This window comes from Phyllobates terribilis, unplaced genomic scaffold (genome assembly GCF_046119375.1).
Source record: "Phyllobates terribilis strain yellow unplaced genomic scaffold, ASM4611937v1 Scaffold_2__4_contigs__length_985480577, whole genome shotgun sequence".
NCBI classification, from domain to species: Eukaryota; Metazoa; Chordata; class Amphibia; order Anura; family Dendrobatidae; genus Phyllobates; species Phyllobates terribilis.
Window position 1 is genome coordinate 57,215,316 of NW_027362762.1, and position 22,663 is coordinate 57,237,978.

General features: G+C 44.1%; 1 protein-coding gene across 9 annotated transcripts in view; it reads right to left on the reverse strand.

Annotated features, from left to right (window-relative positions):
- The window catches only part of DLG2 (discs large MAGUK scaffold protein 2), a 1,666,258-nt gene that overhangs the window by 616,843 nt on the left and 1,026,752 nt on the right, over positions 1-22,663 (reverse strand). For all 9 annotated transcript variants that reach the window (XM_073661710.1, XM_073661711.1, XM_073661715.1 and 6 more), the window contains 2 exons: positions 15,329-15,412; positions 1,428-1,478 (listed from right to left, as the gene is read on the reverse strand). In XM_073661710.1, the coding sequence (XP_073517811.1) occupies positions 1,428-1,478; positions 15,329-15,412 (135 nt within the window). The remainder of the gene's footprint in view (positions 1-1,427; positions 1,479-15,328; positions 15,413-22,663) is intronic.

Consider the following 22,663-nt stretch of genomic DNA (forward strand, 5'->3'; position numbering starts at 1 on the left):
TACAGTAGTTGTTGATCAATAATAAAAATAATCCTCTAAAATACAACTTGCCTAATAATTCTGCACACAGTGTATATAGGAGGCTATGAGAAGCTCACACTGTATATAGGAGGCTATGTGGGGCTCACACTGTATATAGAAGGCTATGTGGGGCTCATACTTTATATAGAAGGGTATGTGGGGATCACACTATATATAGAAAGCTATGTGGGGTTCACGCTGTATATATGGAGGCTATGTGGGGGCTCATACTGTATATAGGAGACTATGTGGGGCTCGCACTGTATATAGAAAGCTATGTGGGGTTCACACTGTATATAGGAGGCTTTGTGAGGGCTTCTACTGTATATAGGAGGACAGCACAGTGGCTCAGTGGATAACACTGCAGTCTTGCAGCGCTGGGGTCCTGGGTTCAAAACCAACCAAGGACAACATCTGCAAGGTGTTTGTATGTTCTCCCCGTGTTTATGTGGGTTTCCTCCGGGTTCTCCGGTTTCCTTCCACACTCCAAAGACATATTGATAGGGAATCTAGATTGTCAGCCCCAATGGGGAAGGTGTTGATAATGTCTAATGGCTATGTGTGGCTCATACTCATACTGTATATACAAGGCTATGTGAGAGCTCATACTGTATATGGGAGGCTTTGTGAGGGCTCATGCTGTATATGGAAGGCTATGTGGGGCTCACACTGTACAGTATATTGGAGGCTATGTGGAGCTCACACTGTATACAGAGAGCTATGTGGGGCTCACACTGTATAGGAGGCTATGTAGGGGCTCATACTCTATATAGGAGGCTTTACGGGCTCACACTGTATATAGGAGGCTAATTGGGGCTCATACTGTATATAGAGAGCTATGTGGAGCTCACACTGTATATAGAGAGTCCATGTGGAGGTTCATGCTGTATATAGCAGTCTATTTGGGGCTCTTACTGTATATAGGAGGCTATGGAGAGGCTCATGCTGTACATAGGAGCCTATTTGGGGCTCATACATGGACATGGCAGGTCCTTCTTACCGACAAATGATCTCTACAAGGGGTCTTAAATGTGGGATCCCTGTCTTTCATATTAGAATCACTATGCTAAAAACACACACACATATATATATATACACATATATATATCAGAAACTTTCAGAAACAAAAAAAAAATCTTTGGAGACAAGACAAATTATGGGTGTATACTCAGAACATCCCAATAAGTTGATGTAAAATTGATAAATGAGCCCGATATTCCTCCCACACTGGGACAAGCATAGGATCATATGTGATAAATTTGTTGGAATTTCCACCATTTTTAGCAGCTTCCTTGCACATTATAGGGCTAAGGCACATCTCTAAAACATCATTATGTCAAAAATATAAGACCATTTTATTGTAATAATGAAAAAACAAACGGTATCGCATAGATGACACCACTTACCCGTTCCAATGTTATTTCTTCAAACTCATACTCAATTTCTGACCCGTTAATCTAAAAAAGAAAAAGATTACACAGATTACACAACATCATGGTAGCTCAGACTATTTCTGGGCTTATTACAATTTCCAAACATAGAGATGTGTCCACCATCAATAAGGTTATCCCAAGACAATAAGTGTTAAGAATACCCAACCGGGGAGATCATGCAGATCCCACCGCTGCCACCAATTGTCAAGGATACACAGCTAGGAGGAGTCACGCCGAACCCATCACTGTTACCACTGTGTCATAGATGACACCGGAGAGATCACACAGATCCCACCGCTGCCACCAGTTGTCATAGGAATGCAACTCCACTGCCTCTAATCATCAGGACAATTACGCAATTGACTGATTAGTGATGGACAAGGCCACGGCTGCTTCCACTACTAGGCCAGTTATTGGGGGAACTCACAGTGAGCGTATGGTATATACACCTCCGATTACAACGCATGGAATATATGTACAGGTGCTTCTCACAAAATTAGAATATCATCAAAAAGTTAATTTATTTCAGTTCTACAATACAAAAAGTGAAACTCATATATTATATAGCGTCATTACAGACAGAGTGATCTATTTCAAGAGTTTATTTCTCTTAATGTTGATGATTATGGCTTACAGCCAATGAAAATACAAAACTCAGTAAATTAGAATACTCTATAACACCAGCTTGAAAAATGATTTTAAAATCCGAAATGTTGGCCTACTGAAATGTATGTTCAGTAATACTTGGTCGGGGCTCCTTTTGCATCAATTCCTGCATCAATGCCGAGTGTCATGGAGGCGATCAGCCTGTGGCACTTGTGGTAAGTCGACTCGCTCGGCCGCTTCCAGAAGTAGACTCAGGAACCCGGGTTTTCTGTGCAGGCTTTATTAAACAGCATAAAGCCCTGCACTCCAGCAAAATAAACAGCCTTATTGGCAAAACAACAAAACAAAAGAATAAACAATAGCACAGTCCATATGCGTATGGGATTCGCCCACACAGGTTGTAGTCCCAGGTTTCAGCTCTGTCCTGAGCTGAAGCTCTCCCAGTCTGGAGACCTGGCCTCTCCAAACCACAACAGAGAAAAAAAAACAGGACTGAACATTTAAACGTTGCTCTGCCACACCCTTAGGTGGAGGTATGGGGAATGACTTTCCTTCCATCTCTATGTCATTCCCATAAAGTAACACCCTTTAAAATAGTTAACCCCCAGCATATAACATGCTGGCAGAAAGTTTATTGGTTTCAGTTCACACAGGCTAGCAACCTGCGTGACACATACCTCCCCTCATATATCATAATATTCCACCCCTCTGCCCAAAGCCGAGGGTTTGGGCACCTTCCGATACCAGACAGGGAATTCTAGACAGGGCATCAGCGTTCCCGTGTAACTTCCCGGGCCTATGCTCTACATGAAAGTTGAAGTCCTGAAGAGCTAGGAACCATCTAGTTTCCCTGGCAATTTTACCCTTCTTTTCACTCAACCATCTCAATGGGGCATAGTCTGACACCAACTAAAACTTTTGGCCTAGTAGGTAGTATCTTAGTGTATCTACGACCCACTTTATGGCTAAACACTCCTTTTCTACTATTGTGTAGCTTTTCTCGCAGGAGGACAGTTTCTGGCTGAGATAGAGAATGGGATGTTCTTCCCCATTTATCTCTTGAGAGAGTACGGCTCCTAGACCAACCTCTGAAGCATCTGTCTGGACCACAAACTCTTTTTTAAGGTCTGGTGCAACCAGGACCGGCTGTTTACACAGTGCTGACTTCAACAGTTGAAACGCGGTCTCTGTTTCCTCCGTCCACTTCACCACGGTTGACCTGGCGCCTTTTAGGAAATCTGTCAGTGGCGCGGCCATCATGGCAAAATTTGGGATAAACCGCCAGTAATATCCCACCATTCCCAGGAATGCTCTCACTTGGTTCATGGAGAGCGGTTGCGGCCAGGTCTGGATTGCCTCCACTTTATTAACTTGCGGCTTTATTTCGCCTCTCCCGACGACATAGCCAAAGTACTTGGCCTCCTCTTTTCCAACGGTGCATTTTTTTGGATTTATTGTAAATCCCACCTTCCTTAGAGCATTCAGAGTGGCCTGTAGTTTAGGTAGATGACTAGCCCAGTCTGGGCTAAAGACTACAATATCGTCAAGATAGGCTGCTGTATACATCTAATGTATTGCTAGGATCCGATCCATAGCCCTCTGGAAGGTGGCTGGGACATCCGAGTGTATTGAAAGCACCCATCAGGTGTCAAGAAAGCCGTCTTCTCCTTGGCCGTTTGGGATATGAGCATCTGCCAAAAGCACTTCGTCAGGTCAAGAGTGGTGATGTATCTCGCCGGTCCAAGCGTCTCGATGAGTTCATTGACACGAGGCATCGGGTACGCGTCACGCTTGAACACCTCATTCAGCCAGCAGTAGTCATTACAAAACCTCCACTCTCCATTGGGTTTTGGCACGAGGACGATTGGGCTCGACCACCCACTCTTTGACTCCTCTATCACACCGAGGTCTAACATCCTCTTCATCTCGGCCGAGATCACCTCCCGGCGTGCTTCCGGAATCCAATACGGCTTCAGATTCACTCTTACATGTGGTTCTGTTAGCACGTCATTCTCTACCACCTGTGTATGCCCCGGCAACTCTGAGAACAGATCCCGATTCCGCTGTTGCTTCTGGCTTGGCGATAGAGTCTCTGCTATCGTGACCTCTTCAACCTTGCCTTTGGGAGCAACTTCCAGGCAAGGAGTTTCCACAGGTTCCCGGTCCCCCACGGCTTGAGCAAGTTTACACAGTATACTTGGTGCATTTTTCTTCGTCCAGGCTGGTGTATTCAGTAGTTCACTTCACGGAGATTCTCCACCACCTCATACGGGCCTTGCCACTTGGCCAGGAACTTACTTTCGACAGTGGGAAAGAGAACCAGAACGCGATCCCCAGGCTGGAATTGTCTCAGCCTTGCCGACGGGTTATACACCCTCGCCTGGGCTTCCTGCGCCCGGAGGAGATGTTCCTTCACGATGGGCATCACTTTCGCCATTCTCTCCTGTAACTGGGAGACATGTTTGATGATGCTGCGGTGGGGCGTGACCTCGGCCTACCAGGTTTCCTTGGCAATGTCTAGGAGACCCCTTGGATGCTGGTCATATAGAAGCTCGAACGGAGAGAAGCCAGTGGAGGCTTGGGGAACTGACGGAAAAAAGTAGAAACGGAAGCAGGTAGTCCCAGTCTCGACCATCCTTCTCGATGACCTTTTTGAGCATCGCTTTCAGGGTCTTATTTCAGCGCTCCACCAGGCCATCGGTCTGCGGATGGTAAATGGAGGTTCTCAGCTGGGTAATCTGAAGCACTTTACACAGTTCCTTCATCACCTTGCTCATGAATGGGGTTCCTTGGTCCATCAGGATTTCCTTCGGCAGGCCGGTCCTGGCAAAGATGTGGACAAGTTCCCGGGTTATGCTCCTACTGGACGAGTTCCTTAAGGGTACTGCTTTGGGGTACTGGGTCGCATAGTCCATGACGACCAAGATGTATTGATGGCCCCGGGCCGATTTAACTAAGGGACCCACGAGGTCCATGGCAATCCTCTCAAAGGGAACTTCTATCACAGGTAGTGGGACTACGGAAGTGGGAGGTGGGCACAGTTATTTGGCAGGTGGGGAAGGACCAACAATAGTTTAAGATCTCCCGGTAACATCCTGGCCAATAAAACCTCCTCACTATTCTCTCCTGAGTTTTACCCCTAGTTGTCCCCCCCAGAATACGTGAGTGGGCCATGTCTGATACCCTCCGACGGTATGGCCCTGGAACTAACAGCTGTTCCACTACCTCTTCACCTTTCAGCTTGGTTACCCATTACAAACCATAACATTGTCCCACACCCCTTTCGAGGTCGAGTCCCAAACTTGGGCTGCCCCAAAGTTCTCTCTGGGCTACTCTAATTCAGGGAGGTTGGCCTCCTCAGTGACAGTCTCGTCCTCGTCACAGACAAGGACACACAGTGGAAACTCATCCACTTCTTTTGTCGACCGGAGTATTTCTCCAGGGTCCTGGATTTTGTTCCCATGACTGAGTCTGGATCCCTTCCCCCATAAATCCCAGAACAAGGGAAAATCGCGCCCCAATATGACGGGATGTATCAGGTCCTTGAACACTCCTACCTCATGGGATTGGGCACCACAGTCTTTTCTGACTGTCACTCTGACCACGGGTAGTTCTTGGCGTCCCCATGTATGCAGCGAACGCCAACAGATCTGACCGGGATCAGCTGGTGGAGAAGGGTGGCACTAATCAAGGTCACCAGACTCCCGGAGTCCAACAGCCCCAGGACTATCACTCCATTAACGGACACGGCACATGCCTGCGGCCCCTCGCCAGGTTGACCGTCAACACTGCAGGCTGTGTAAGCATAGTATGAACATCGTCTGCCTAGGCTGCAGTCCATTGGCTCAGCAGATGTGTAACACTGGGCAGCTACATGTCCCGGATTGCGACATCGCCAACAGATCACATCCTTCAGAACAGTCCCTGCAGCCCCTTCAGTGGAAGTGGAATGCACCCCAGTTGTGGCTCTGAACCCATTCGTGGTGAACCTTACTAGGCACTCCAGTAAGGGGAGGTGGCTATGTCGGGTTTCCCCAGGGATTTTTCGACCACTTGGTATCTCTCTACCAGACCTACGAGGTCGTCTGCGTTCCGAGGGTCGCCCTGGGCAACCCTAGTCTAGACCAGCCTGGGGCCTGGGTAGGGAATGGATGAACCTGTCACCACATGCTCAGCCATCTGGGCAGGAGAGGAAGACTCTGGCAGCAGCCATTTCTGTACAAGATGTAACAAGTCAAACATCTGTGAGCTTGGAGGTCTGTCGCCAGCATACGCCCAGTGGTGGACCCTTTGTGCTCTGACAGACATAGTCACTCCTGAGCATGCCAATATTTCGTTTTTTAATTTGGCGTATTCCTATGCGTCCTGTAAAGTCAGATCATAAAAAGCCTTCTGCGGCTCCCCAGTCAAATATTGGGACAGAATCTCCGCCCACTGCTCCAGCGGCAATTTCTCCCATTCCGCCACCCTCTCAAAAACAGTCAGGAACGCCTAAACATCATCCCCCGGGGTCATCTTCTGTAACACTCTCCTTACCGTCTTCCTGACATATGCGTCATCACCTGGACTTGTAGGAGCCTTCGCCTTGCCATGGATCGCCTCTGCAAGTAACTCGATCTGCTGTTGCTGTTGGCGATGCTGATCCTGTTGCTGCTGTTTCTGGAGCTCAACCTGTTGTATCAGCAGAATAGTGGTCTCTTGTTGCTGCTCACAGTGCTGCTGCTGCATGCTCTGCTGGCTCAGCTGCATGTACTGCTAGATCTGCAAGTGCTGCTGCATGCCCTGCCGGCTCTGCACCAGTTGCTTAATTAGCTCTTCCATGCTGCTGGACGTCTCCTGCTGGCTGGCAGCCTTCACCCAGGACATCCACTGGTCTCTGTAGCAGGTACACGTGTTCCTGGAATCTTGCCCGCATTCTCCACCAACTTTGGTAAGTCGATCGCTCGGCCGCTTCCGGAAGTAGACTCAGGAACCCGAGTTTACTCTGCAGGCTTTATTAAAGGGCATAAAGCCCTGAACTCCAGCAAAATAAACAACCTTGCTGGCAAAACAACAAAACAAAAGAATGAACGATAGCAGAGTCCATATGCGTATGGGATTTGCCCACACAGGTTGTAGTCCCAGCTTTCAGCTCTGTCTTGAGCTGAAGCTCTCCAGTCTGGAGACCTGGCCTCTCCAAACCACAACAGAGGAAAAAAACAGGACTGAACATTTAAACGTTGCTCAGCCACACCCTGGGGTGGAGGTATGGGGAATTACTTCCCTCCCATCTCTATGTCATTCCCATAAAATCACACCCTTTAAAAGAGTTAACCCCCAGCATATAACATGCTGGCAGAAAGTTTATTGGTTTCAGTTCACACAGGCTAGCAACCTGCGTGACACATACCTCCCCTCATATATCATATCAGTGACTCTGTCACACACTGCTGAGGTGTTATGGAAGCCCAGGTTGCTTTGATAGCAGCCTTCAGCTTGTCTGCATTGTTGGGTCTGGTGTCTCTCATCTTCCTCTTGACAATACCCCATAGACTCTCTGTGGGGTTGAGGTGAGGCGAGTTTGCTGCCAATCAAGCACAGTGATACTGTTGTTTTTAAACCTGGTATTGGTACTTTTGGCAGTGTGGACAGGTGCCAAGTCCTGCTTGAGAATGAAATTTCCATCTCCAAAAAGCTTGTCGGCAGAGGCAAGCATGAAGTGCTCTAAAATTTCCTGATAGACAGCTGCGCTGACTTTGGTCTTGATAAAACACAGTGGACCTACACCAGCAGATGACATGGCTCCCCAAACCATCACTGATTGTGGAAACGTCACACTAGACCTCCAGCAGCTTGGATTGTGGCCTCTCCACTCTTCCTCCAGACTCTGGGACCTTGATTTCCAAATGAAATTAAACATTTTCTTTCATCTGAAAACAACACCTTGGACCACTGAGCAACAGTCCAGGTCTTTTTCTCCTTGGCCCAGGTAAGACGCTTCTGGCGTTGTCTATTGGTCATGACATTGGTCATGAGTGGCTTGACACAAGGAATGTGAGACTTGTAGCCCATACTCTGGATACGTCTGTATGTGGTGGCTCTTGAAGCAATGACTCCAGCAGCAGTCCACTCCTTGAGAATCTCCCCCAAATTTTTGAATGGTCTTTTCTTAACAATCCTTTCAAGGCTGCGGTTATCCCGGTTGCTTGTGCACGTTTTTCTACTACACTTTTTCCTTCCACTCAACTTTCAATTAATATGCTTGGATACAGCACTCTGTGAACAGCCAGCTTCTTTAGCAATGACCTTTTGTGGCTTACCCTCCTTGTGGAGTGTGTCAATGACTGCCTTCTGGACATCTGTCAAGTCAGCAGTCTTCCCCATGATAGTGGAGACTATTGAAACAGGGACTAAGGGACCTTTTTAAACGCTTCGGAAGCCTTTGCAGGTGTTTTTTGTTAATTATTCTAATTTACTGAGATAATGACTTTTGTGTTTTCATTGGCTGTAAGCCATAATCATCAATATTAACAGAAATAAACACTTGAAATAGATCACTCTGTTTGTAATGACTCTATATAATATATGAGTTTCACTTTTTGTATTGAAGAACTGAAATAAATTAACTTTTTGATGATATTCTAATTTTGTGAGAAGCACCTGTATATACCCCGGTACAGTCACTGCCAAGCTCCAGAATAATAAAAAAAATGAACCATTACTTGCTGCCACCACCAATCACTCATACAGGCTGATTGGACACTTGTTAAAAGTAGCGTATAGCGTCAGGGGTGCGGTTTACAGAGCAAATGGAATATAACTATCAAATTTTATATTTAATCCAGAAAGATAGGCAGTGTTTATACAAATATACAAAATGATACAAAATGGGAACAAGACAATATGATATATACATTTACATAAAATAAAAAGCAATAACGAAAGAAAATTACTAAACACTGGTCACAGAAAAGGCTCAGAGCTTAGCGAAGGAAAGCACTTTGATTGAGAAACATGGACAGAACTTCCACAGCGAACTACCGTATTTTTTGGACTATAAGACGCACTTTTTTCCTCCAAAATTTTGGAGGAAAATGGGGGGTGCGTCTTATAGTCCGAATGTTGGGGGGGTGTATATATATGTAGAGTGTGGGGGGAGCGGTAGCGGTGGAGGATTGGGGCACAGGAGGCAGCAGCCACCCGCTGCAGCCTACACTGTCCCCGCTGCTAAAGAAAATGAACATTCACTGCTCGTGGGGAGCACTGAATATTCATGCTCCTTAATAGCAGCACACAGTGTAGCCACAGCGCGGCTCCTGCTGCTGCCGGAATCGCCTGTGCCCGCTGTTAAAGGGCATGAATATTCAACCTCTCTCCACGCCCATGGGCGTGGGGAGGGGGTGAATATTCATGCCCTTTAATAAGCGGGCACACGCGATAGCCCGGCAGCAGCAGGAGCCGCAGCGCGGCTACACTGTGTGCCGGCTATGAAGGAGCAAGAAGTCACTGCTCCCCGCGCACACAGTCCCGGCGTGGGGAGCAGTGACTTCCAGCAGCTGATCTCTCCTTGTGAGCTGCGCATGGCAGTGACGTCATGCGCGGCTCATATGGAGAGATCAGTGCGGGCAGACCGGACGCAGCACTGGAGGAGAGAAGAAAGGTGAGTAGGAGTGTTTATTTTTTTTTTATGTGCAGCCTGATGGGGATTAGGGGGACCATGCATACTAGGATAAGTATGAGGGGGCCATACATACCAGGGTAAGGATGATGGGGCCATACATACCAGGGTAAGGATGATGGGGCCATACATACCAGGGTAAGGATGAGGGGGCCATACATACCAGGGTAAGGATGAGGGGGCTATACATACCAGGATAACGCTGAGGGGGGCATACATAACAGGATAAAGATGAGGGGGCCATACATACCAGGATAACGCTGAGGGGGCATACATAACAGGATAAAGATGAGGGGGCCATACATACCAGGATTAGGATGAGGGGCCATACATATCAGGATAAGGATGAGGGGTGCCATGCATACCAGGATAGGGATTAGGGGTGCCATGCCTACCAGGATAGGGATTAGGGGTGCCATGCATACCAGGATGGGGATGAGGGGTGCCATGCATACCAGGACGGGGATGAGGCGTGCCATGCATACCAGGACAGGGATGAGGGGTGCCATGCATATCAGGATAGGGATGAGGGGTGCCATGCATATCAGGATAGGGATGAGGGGTGCCATGCATATCAGGATGGGGATTGCTGTGCCATGTATACCAGGATGGGGATTGCTGTGCCATGCATACCAGGATGGGGTTTGCTGTGCTATGCATACCAGGATAGGGATTAGGGGTGCCATGCATACCAGGACAGGGATGAGGGGTGCCATGCATACCAGGACAGGGATGAGGGGTGCCATGCATACCAGGATAGGGATTAGGGGTGCCATGCATACCAGGACAGGGATGAGGGGTGCCATGCATACCAGGACAGGGATGAGGGGTGCCATGCATACCAGGATAGGGATGAGGGGTGCCATGCATACCACGATAGGGATGAGGGGTGCCATGCATACCAGGATAAGGATGAGGGGTGCCATGCATACCAGGATGGAGGAGTTCCATGCATACCAGGATGGAGGGATGCCAGGCATACCAGGATGGGGTTGGGGACCACGCATAAAAGGATGGGGGGGCATATATACCAGGATGGGGGATATTGTCAGAATTGGGGGACAATAACCCTATACCAGTGTCAGCAGAAGACCCCCTCCCCCTGTGCTATACATACCAGGATAGGGATTAGGGGTGCCATGCATACCAGGATAGGGATTAGGGGTGCCATGCATACCAGGATAGGGATTAGGGGTGCCATGCATACCAGGACAGGGATGATGGGTGCCATGCATACCAGGATAGGGATTAGGGGTGCCATGCATACCAGGACAGGGATGACGGGTGCCATGCATACCAGGACAGGGATGAGGGGTGCCATGCATACCAGGATAGGGATTAGGGGTGCCATGCCTACCAGGATAGGGATGAGGGGTGCCATGCATATCAGGATAGGGATGAAGGGTGCCATGCATACCAGGATGGGGATTGCTGGCCATGCATACCAGGATGGGGATTGCTGTGCCATGCATACCAGGATGGGGTTTGCTGTGCTATGCATACCAGGATAGGGATTAGGGGTGCCATGCATACCAGGACAGGGATGAGGGGTGCCATGCATACCAGGACAGGGATGAGGGGTGCCATGCATATCAGGACAGGGATGAGGGATGCCATGCATACCAGGACAGGGATGACGGGTGCCATGCATACCAGGATAAGGATGAGGGGTGCCATGCATACTAGGATGGAGGGGTTCCATGCATACCAGGATGGAGGGATGCCAGGCATACCAGGATGGGGATGGGGACCACGTATAAAAGGAAGGGGGGGGCATATATACCAGGATGGGGGATATTGTCAGAATTGGGGTACATTAACCCTATACCAGTGTCAGCAGAAGACCCCCTCCTCCTTAAAAGTGCATTATGAACACATTTTTTGCTTACATTTTATTTATTTTTTATTTTCCTCCTCTAAGGGTATGTGCCCACGTAGCGTTTTTCAAGCGTATATGCTGCGGAATTTCCGCAGCGTAAACGCTTGTGAAACGCTATGTAATCCGCCCCCCATGGTCCCCAAGGGGATTCCGCAAGTTCAATGCCCATGCTGCAGATTTTTCTGCAGCGTTTTTGATGCGGGGAAGAATCCGCAGCATGTTCATTCATTTTGCGTTTCCACAAGCGGAATTGCCTTTGCAGTGCAATAAAAAATGCAAGGCAATTCCGTATGTGAAAATCGCGCGATAAACGCACGATAGACGCGTGCGGAATTCTGCATGCGTTTATCAGGGAGAGGACATGCAGAAATGATGCAGAAAATTTCTGCTTCATTTCCGCAGCGTGGGCACATAGCCTAAAACCTAGGTGCGTCTTATGGTCCGGTGCGTCTTATAGTCCGAAAAATACGGTATGTCTTCCAAGTACTGACAATCGATCGAAACCCAGTTTCTGCTTTTTATTGGCTCCTAAGTTATGCCCACACCCCACCCCTTGATGACCTTATGTGGGGTCTGTTTGTGGGATGTTCACAGCCCTTCAGGATTTTATGAGATCCCCAACTTACAAGATATTTTCACCTATAAAGATATAATACTGCCCCTATGTAAAATAATATAACTACTATAATACTGCTCCCTATGTACAATAATATAACCACTATAAAACTGCCCCTATGTACAAGAATATAACTGCTAAAATACTGCCCCCTATGTACAAGAATATAACTACTATAATACTGCCCCCTATGTACAAGAATATAACTACTATAATACTGCTCCTATGTACAAGAATATAACAACTATAATACTGCCCCTATGTACAAGAATATAACTACTCTAATACTGCCCCCTATGTACAAGAATATAACTACTATAATACTGCTCCTATGTACAGGAATATAACTACTATAATACTGTCCCTATGTACAAGAATATAACTACTATAATACTGCTCCTATGTACAAGAATATAACTACTATAATACTGCTCCTATGTACAAGAATATAACTACTATAATACTGCTCCTATGTACAGGAATATAACTACTATAATACTGCTCCTATGTACAAGAATATAACTACTATAATACTGCCCCCTATGTACAAGAATATAACTACTATAATACTGCCCCTATGTACAAGAATATAACTACTATAATACTGCCCCTATGTACAAGAATATAACTACTATAATACTGCTCCTATGTACAAGAATATAACTACTATAATACTGCCCCCTATGTACAAGAATATAACTACTATAATACTGCCTCCTATGTACAAGAATATAACTACTATAGTACTGCTTTTATGTACAAGAGGGCACTAGACACTACTGTCATATTATTTTATCATGTTTTTACCATTACATAGAGACCAAATATGGCGGGTATAGCATCATCTGTCAGAACGTTATTCAACTGGAGGGATTGTAGTGGTTCTACAGGGAATTGAGTGAGTGTGTCACATCTGTCCCTTCACTTCTACGCTGAAAATCTACATAACATAAATATCGGATAGATACAAACCCCAAAATTCCTACTATAACACTGCTCCTATGTACAAGAATATAACTACTATAATACTGTCCCTATGTAAAAGAATATAACTACTATAATACTGCCCCCTATGTACAAGAATATAACTACTATAATACTGCCCCCTATGTACAAGAATATAACTACTATAATACTGCCCCTATGTACAAGAATATAGCTACTATAATACTGCCCCTATGTACAAGAATATAACTACTATAATACTGCCCCTATGTACAAGAATATAATTACTATAATACTGCTCCTATATACAAGAATATAACTACTATAATACTGATCCTATATACAAGAATATAACTGCTATAATACTGCCCCTATGTACAAGAATATAACTACTATAATACTGCTCCTATGTACAAGAGTATAACTACTATAATACTGCTCCTATGTACAAGAATATAACTACTTTAACCCTGCCACTATGTACAAGAATATAACTACTATAATACTGCCCCTATGTACAAGAATATAACTACTATAATACTGCCCCTATGTACAAGAATATAACTACTATAATACTGCCCCCTATGTACAAGAATATAACTACTATAATACTGCTCCTATGTACAAGAATATAACTACTATAATACTGCTCCTATGTACAAGAATATAACTGCTATAATACTGCTCCTATGTACAAGAATATAACTACTATAATACTGCTCCTATGTACAAGAATATAACTACTATAATACTGCTCCTATGTACAAGAATATAACTACTATAATACTGCTCCTATGTACAAGAATATAACTACTATAATACTGCTCCTATGTACAAGAATATAACTACTATAATACTGCCCCCTATGTACAAGAATATAACTACTATAATACTGCTCCTATGTACAAGAATATAACTACTATAATACTGCTCCTATGTACAAGAATATAACTACTATAATACTGCCCCCTATGTACAAGAATATAACTACTATAATACTGCTCCTATGTACAAGAATATAACTACTATAATACTGCCACTATGTACACGAATAAAACTACTATAATACTGCTCCTATGTACAAGAATATAACTACTATAATACTGCCCCTATGTACAAGAATATAACTACTAAAATACTGCCCCCTATATACAAGAATATAACTACTATAATACTGCTCCTATGTACAAGAATATAACTACTCTAACCCTGCCTCTATGTACAAGAATATAACTACTATAATACTGCCACTATGTACACGAATAAAACTACTATAATACTGCTCCTATATACAAGAATATAACTACTATAATACTGCCCCTATGTACAAGAATATAACTACCATAATACTGGTCCTATATACAAGAATATAACTACTATAATACTGGTCCTATGTACAAGAATATAACTACTATAATACTGCTCCTATGTACAAGAATATAACTACTATAATACTGCCCCCTATGTACAGTACAAGAATATAACTACTATAATACTGCCCCCTATGTACAGGAATATAACTACTATAATACTGCCCCCTATGTACAAGAATATAACTACTATAATACTGTCCCCTATGTACAAGAATATAACTGCTATAATACTGCCCCCTATGTACAAGAATATAACTACTATAATACTGCTCCTATGTACAAGAATATAACTACTATAATACTGCTCCTATGTACAAGAATATAACTACTATAATACTGCCCCCTATGTACAAGAATATAACTACTATAATACTTGCCCCTATGTACAAGAATATAACTACTATAATACTGCTCCTATGTACAAGAATATAACTACTATAATACTGTCTCTATGTACAAGAATATAACTACTATAATACTGCCCCCTATGTACAAGAATATAACTACTATAATACTTGCCCCTACGTACTAGAATATAGTTACTATATTTACTATAATACTACATTTTATTGACAAAAATATAGATCTGAACTGTTATTTGACAGCAGTTGCTGAGTCTTCATTAGTATCTTGATGTAAATCACATAATTGTTATTATTGTCCTGAGAATAAATAATCTCCTTGTACATTTACGGTTTACGGACAGTTTGGTTTTATGACACAGAACTATGGATAATCTAATATTTTATTAGCATAATGTATAAGGATGATGTGAATACAGTAAACAGAGTTTCTTACCGCGTTTTCATGGAATGGGGTGTAGCTAACATAAGGGATTGTATCCAGAGTATCGGTGTTCACAATGATGGGTGCAGGACTGGCCTAGAAATATAGAAAAATGCATTTGATTAGACAAAGAGTCATAGAATATAGATCAGCTGTCAGCGGTGGAAATGCTCACTTGTGGAGTTGGCCAACTAACGGAAATGGCGGCCGCAGGCTACTACACATTCGCCTCCTATAGATTTAAATAAGAGGTGTATGTGCAGTACCTTGCCTCAGCCACTATCAGGAGACGGAGCAGCTCTGCAAGTGAGTACTGATAACAGCTGATCGGCGGGGGGTGCTGGAGTCGGACCCCAACCAATCAGACAAGGATAAGATAAGGATAGGTCATCAATTCTAAAGTTGTGGGCAACCTCATTAAGGACGACCTTTCTGCTTCCATACGAATTAAAAGGGTACAGCAAGGTGCTGCTAATCAAATTTACTTGATTAACTCAGCAAGTGTAACTATTGATAAGAGCAGAAGTTCTGTCGATTTGCTGGTCTGGAGCATACAGGCATTTGTTAACAGAATTCTAAGGAGGAAAGACAATCTCAGACAAGCAATTATTGCTGCCCAGCAATCTAGGAAATGTTTAAGGCTATTTCCAAACAATTTGGACTCCATCAATCTACAGTGAAAAATATTATTCACAAGTAGAAAACATTAAAGACAGATGAAAATGTTCCCAGGGGTGAAGAATTCACCCCAGTGTTGTAAAGGAGAGCAGGTCACAATGTGCCAAACTATCGCCCGGGGGCCAAATCTGGCCCGCAAGGTGGTTTTATTTGACCCACGACACCAGCATCACCACCACTATGTGGGGCCATTATTCTTCATGGAAGACTATGTGCGGCCCATTATTCTGTACGGACAACTATGTGGGGCCATTATACTGTATGGAGGGCTATGTGCGGCCCATTATTCTGTATGGAGGACTATGTGGGCCCATTATACTGCATGGAGGACTATGTGCGGCCCATTATTCTGTATGGAGGACTATGTGGGCCCATTATACTGCATGGAGGACTATGTGCGGCCCATTATTCTGTACGGACGACTATGTGGGGCCCATTATACTGTATGGAGGACGATGTGGAGCCATTATTCTGCATGGAGGACTATGTGGGGTCATTATTCTGTATGGAGGACTATGTGGGGCCCATTATTCTGTATGGAGGACTATGTGGGGCCCATTATTCTGTATGGAGGACTATGTATGGCCCTGTATACTGTATGGAGGACTCTGTGGAGCCCATTATTCTGTATGGAGGACTATGTATGGCCCTGTATACTGTATGGAGGACTATGTGTGGCCATCATTCTGTATGGAGGATTATGTGGTGCCCATTATTCTGTATGGAGGACTATGTGGTGCCCATTATTCTGTATGGAGGACTATGTGGGGCCCATTATTCTGTATGGATGACTATGTGGGGCCCATTATTCTGTATGGAGGACTATGTGGGCCCCATTATTCTGTATGGAGGACTATGTGGGGCCCATTATTCTGTATGAAGGACTGTGTGGGGCCCATTATTCTGAATGGAGGACTATGTGGTGCCCATTATTCTGTATGGAGGACTCTGTGGTGCCCATTATTCTGTGTGGATGACTATGTGGCCCCATTATTCTGTATGGAGGACTATGTGGGGCCATTATACTGTATGGAGGACTATGTGGGGCTCATTATTCTGTATGGATTACTATGTGGGGCCCATTATTCTGTATGGAGGACTATGTGGTGCCCATTATTCTGTATGGAGGACTATGTGGGGCCCATTATTCTGTATGGAGAACTATGTGGGGCCCATTATTCTGTATGGAGGACTATGTGAGGCTATTATTCTGAATGGATGACTATGTGGGACCCATTATTCTGCATGGAGGACTATGTGGGGCCATTATACTGTATGGAGGACTATGTGGTGCCCATTATTCTGTATGGAGGACTATGTGGGGCCCATTATTCTGTATGGAGAACTATGTGGGGCCCATTATTCTGTATGGAGGACTATGTGGGGCTATTATTCTGTATGGATGACTATGTGGGGCCCATTATTCTGTATGGATGACTATGTGGGGCCCATTATTCTGTATGAAGGACTGTGTGGGGCCCATTATTCTGAATGGAGGACTATGTAGTGCCCATTATTCTGTATGGAGGACTATGTGGCCCCATTATTCTGTATGGAGGACTATGTGGTGCCCATTATTCTGTATGGAGGACTATGTGGGGCCCATTATTCTGTATGGAGGACTATGTGTTGCCCATTATACTGTATGGAGGACTATGTGACCTCATTATTCTGTATGGAGGACTATGTGGGGCCTATTATTCTGTATGGAGGACTATGTGGTGCCCATTATACTATATGGACGACTATGTGGCCCCATTATTCTGTATGGAGGACTATCTGGTGCCCATTATTCTGTATGGATGACTATGTGGCCCCATTATTCTGTATGGATGACTATGTGGTGCCCATTATTCTGTATGGAGGACTATGTGGGGCCCATTATTCTGTATGGATGACTATGTGGTGCCCATTATACTGTATGGAGGACTCTGTGGGGCCCATTATTCTGTATGGATGACTATGTGGGGCCCATTATACTGTATAGAGGACTGTGTGGGGCACATTATACTGTATGGAGGACTCTGTGGGGCCCATTATTCTGTATGGATGACTATGTGGCCGCATTATTCTGTATGGATGACTATGTGGTGCCCATTATTCTGTATGGAGGACTATGTGGGGCCATTATTCTGTATGGAGGACTATGTGGTGCCCATTATACTGTATGGAGGACTATGTGGCCCCATTATTCTGTATGGATGACTATGTGGTGCCCGTTATTCTGTATGGAGGACTATGTGGTGCCCATTATACTGTATGGAGGACTATGTGGCCCCATTATTCTGTATGGAGGACTATGTGGTGCCCATTATACTGTATGGAGGACTATGTGGCCCCATTATTCTGTATGGAGGACTATGTGGGGCCCATTATTCTGTATGGATGACTATGTGGTGCCCATTATACTGTATGGAGGACTCTGTGGGGCCCATTATTCTGTATGGATGACTATGTGGGGCCCATTGTACTGTATAGAGGACTGTGTGGGGCACATTATACTGTATGGAGGACTCTGTGGGGCCCATTATTCTGTATGGATGACTATGTGGCCACATTATTCTGTATGGATGACTATGTGGTGCCCATTATTCTGTATGGAGGACTATGTGGGGCCATTATTCTGTATGGAGGACTATGTGGTGCCCATTATACTGTATGGAGGACTATGTGGCCCCATTATTCTGTATGGATGACTATGTGGTGCCCGTTATTCTGTATGGAGGACTATGTGGTGCCCATTATACTGTATGGAGGACTATGTGGCCCCATTATTCTGTATGGATGACTATGTGGTGCCCGTTATTCTGTATGGAGGACTATGTGGGGCCCATTATTCTGTATGGATGACTATGTGGGGCCCATTATACTGTATGGAGGACTCTGTGGGGCCCATTATTCTGTATGGATGACTCTGTGGGGCCCATTATACTGTATAGAGGACTCTGTGGGCCCATTATACTGTATGGAGGACTCTGTGGGGCCCATTATTCTGTATGGAGGACTATGTGGGGCCATTATTCTGTATGGAGGACTATGTGGTGCCCATTATACTGTATGGAGGACTATGTGGCCCCATTATTCTGTATGGATGACTATGTGGTGCCCGTTATTCTGTATGGAGGACTATGTGGGGCCCATTATTCTGTATGGATGACTATGTGGGGCCCATTATACTGTATAGAGGACTCTGTGGGGCCCATTATTCTGTATGGAGGACTATGTGGGGCCCATTATTCTGTACGGATGACTCTGTGGGGCCCATTATTCTGTATGGATGACTATGTGGGGCCCATTATACTGTATGGAGGACTCTGTGGGGCCCATTATTCTGTATGGAGGATTATGTGGGGCCATTATACTGTATGGAGGACTATGTGGGGCCCATTAGACTGTATAGAGGACTATGTGGGGCCATTATTCTGTATGAAGGACTATGTGGGGCCATTATACTGTATGGAGGACTTTGTGGGGCCCATTCTACTGTATGGAGAACTATCTGAGGCCCATTATTCTGTATGGAGGGCTATGGAGGGCGGATTATACTGTATGGAGGACTATGTGGAGCCCATTATTCTGTACGGATGACTATGTGGGGCCCATTATTCTGTATAGAGGACTATGTGGGGCCCATTATACTGTATGGAGGACTGTGTGGGGCCCATTATTCTGTATGGAGGACTATGTGGGACTATTATTCTGTATGGAGGACTATGTGGGGCCCATTATTCTGTATGAAGGACTATGTGGGTCCCATTCTACTGTATGGAGAACTATCTGAGGCCCATTATTTTGTATGGAGGGCTATGGAGGGCTGATTATACTGTATGGAGGACTGTGTGGGGCCCATCATTCTGTATTGAGAACTATGTGGGGCCCATAATACTGTGTACTGGTTGGCCCGCGACTTTGTCCAAATTTTTCATTTTGGCCCTCTGGGTGTTTGAGTTTGACATCTCTGATCTATGTGAAAACTGCATCATATTTCCACACAAGTCCTAAAGGTAGATAAAGATCCAAATCAAACAAATAAGTCAAGAATATTAGACTTTGTAATTATTTTTATTGAAGAAAATCATCGAATATCAGTTTTAGGATTATGAGATAATTTGAAGGTAAAATTCGTCTGGTGTTTGCAATCAATGGATTGACAGTTAGGTGAGTGGGTGACCTGTTTTATTTCAGGTAGTCCAATGGGAAAAAAAGAAAATCAAAAAACATGCACACACATAGGACATCATCTCATCAGGATGGAAATGATTACAAAACCATCTGTAAAGAGCTTGGACTCCACCAATCCACAGTCAGATTGTGTACAAATGTAGAAAATTCAAGATCATCATTAACCTCAAAAAAGTGGTTGACCAACAAAGATCAGTCCAATAGCAAAGCGAGGTCACAAAGAAACCCAAGGTAAAACCTTAGCAACTAAAGGCCTCTTTCACAATAGATAGTGCTAATCTTCCACCATCAGTAGGAAACTGAACAACAATGGTGTGCATGGCAGGATTACACAAAGGAGGCAAGTTCTCTCCAAAAACAACATTGTTGCCCCTCTGCAGTTTGCTCAAGATCACCTGGACAAGCCTGAAGGCCTGAAGGCTATTGGAAAAAAATGTAGTGGATTGGACAAAAACGTTATGATTGGACAAAGAAAAATAATTCATTACATCATAAAACATACTCATACCATTTGTGAAACATGGTTTGGACTTGCTTTGCTGCATAAGGGTCAGGACAATGATGAAACAATGAGTTTTGAATTATACCAGCAAATTCTAAAGGAAAATGTCAGAACAACTGTCCATGAGCTGAATCTCAAGAGAACATGGGTCACACAGCAAAACAACGACCCAAAGCCACTAGTCGTTCTACAAAAAAAGGTTACGGAAAAATAAAGTTAAAGCTTTTTACTGGCCCAGTCACAGTCCAGAATTTATCCTCTAGAGATGTTGTTGAAGGACCTGGAGTGAACAGTTCATGGGAGAAAACCTGTTAACATACCAGAGGTGAAACTGTTTTATAGGAAGGAATGGGCTAAAATTCCGCCAAGCCGAAGTGCCAGGACTAATCAACAATTGCTGAAAACATTGCTGCACAAGGAGATCACACCGAATACTGAAAGCTAAGGTTCACATACTTTTGCCCCTGGCAGACATGAGATATTGGATAATTTTCTTCAATAAAAATGAAGGGGGTCTTCTTATATCTTTTTACTCACTTGTTAGATTTGGTTCTTTTATGTCTTTAGGACTTGAGTGAAAATCTGATGTAGTTTTAGGTTAAATTTATGCAGAATCATAGAAAATTCTGAAGGGTTCACAAACTTTTAAACACCCCAGTAAATATATTCCGACAGTATGTTCTGTCTGTTGCTTGTGATTAAGTACACAAACAGCAAATAAAATCCCCAAAAGATAAGTCATTAGTGATGAGCGAGTATGTTTTGTTAACCCTTTCGCCAAGTATGCTCGGGCGAGCTCCGAGTATTTATAGCTGCTCGGTGTTATGTTTGAATCGCTCCCGTATGCATGATTTGCAACTGTTTGACAGCTTTAATACATGTGAGGAATGTGTAAGAAATAGACATTCCTCACATGTACTAAAGCTGTCAAACAGTCACAAATCATGCACACAGGAGCGATTCAAACATAACACCGAGCAGCTATAAATACTCAGAGCTCGGCCCGAGCATACTCGGCAAAAGGGTTAATAGAACATACTCGCTCATCACTACATGTGTAGTTGACTCAGTGCTAACAAATCTAATGGTAAAAGTGACATAATAATAATCAATCCTCATAAAGACAAATAAAAATGAACCCTGTACTCTACTGATGTGTCTCAGGGTTCCCTCTAAAGTACTATACAGTTTCATTTGTATTTTAGGGGTTGTTTACTCCTCTGTTTTTCCTTATTGCTTTCTCTATTTTTCTATTATGAATGAATCAAGAGAATAAGAGTATTTGCTGCTCTTAGGATAAAAAACTGCACATTAATAATTACCACAATAAAACGATAGGGACAACGGCTTAAAGGACAGTGACTAAAATATATAAATTACTTAAATTTCAACAAACTGCTTAAATCAATAGTACTGGTGAATATAAGATACTTTGTAATATTTCTTATCGTAGAATTCTGCTTCTTTCTCCACTTATGAGACACTTTATTTCCCCTTCCATGAACTCATCATTCATCCTGAAAACAATAAAATCTGTCTTGCTGAAAATAAAATAAACTGCCAGCCCACAGATTACAGGAAAAGGGAGGAAAGAGCAAAGAGAGAGCGAACAGGCAGAGGCAGAGAAACAGGCAAATCCTGCTGCAGCTTTTTAGTAAGTGCTTTATCTCACCCCATAACAGGATTCACAGCTACACTGCTCAGTACTGTTGTATAATGTCCTCCATGCTGCTGCTGCCAAACAAGTGCTACATAGTAAAACGCTGAAGAATATGTTATATAAATAAAATTATGATGTCTACAAAGCTCTGTGGAAATTAATGCCACTCTATGAGAGAGTAAAATAAATAATTATTTTTCCAGAGAGAGCAGGAATCCCTCTTCTCTGTGTGTGCTGTGTATGGGAGACATCATAATAGCTCATCTCCATCCACCAGCTCAGAGACAACTGAAAAATAGAAGCAAAGTCTGCAGAAGAATAAACT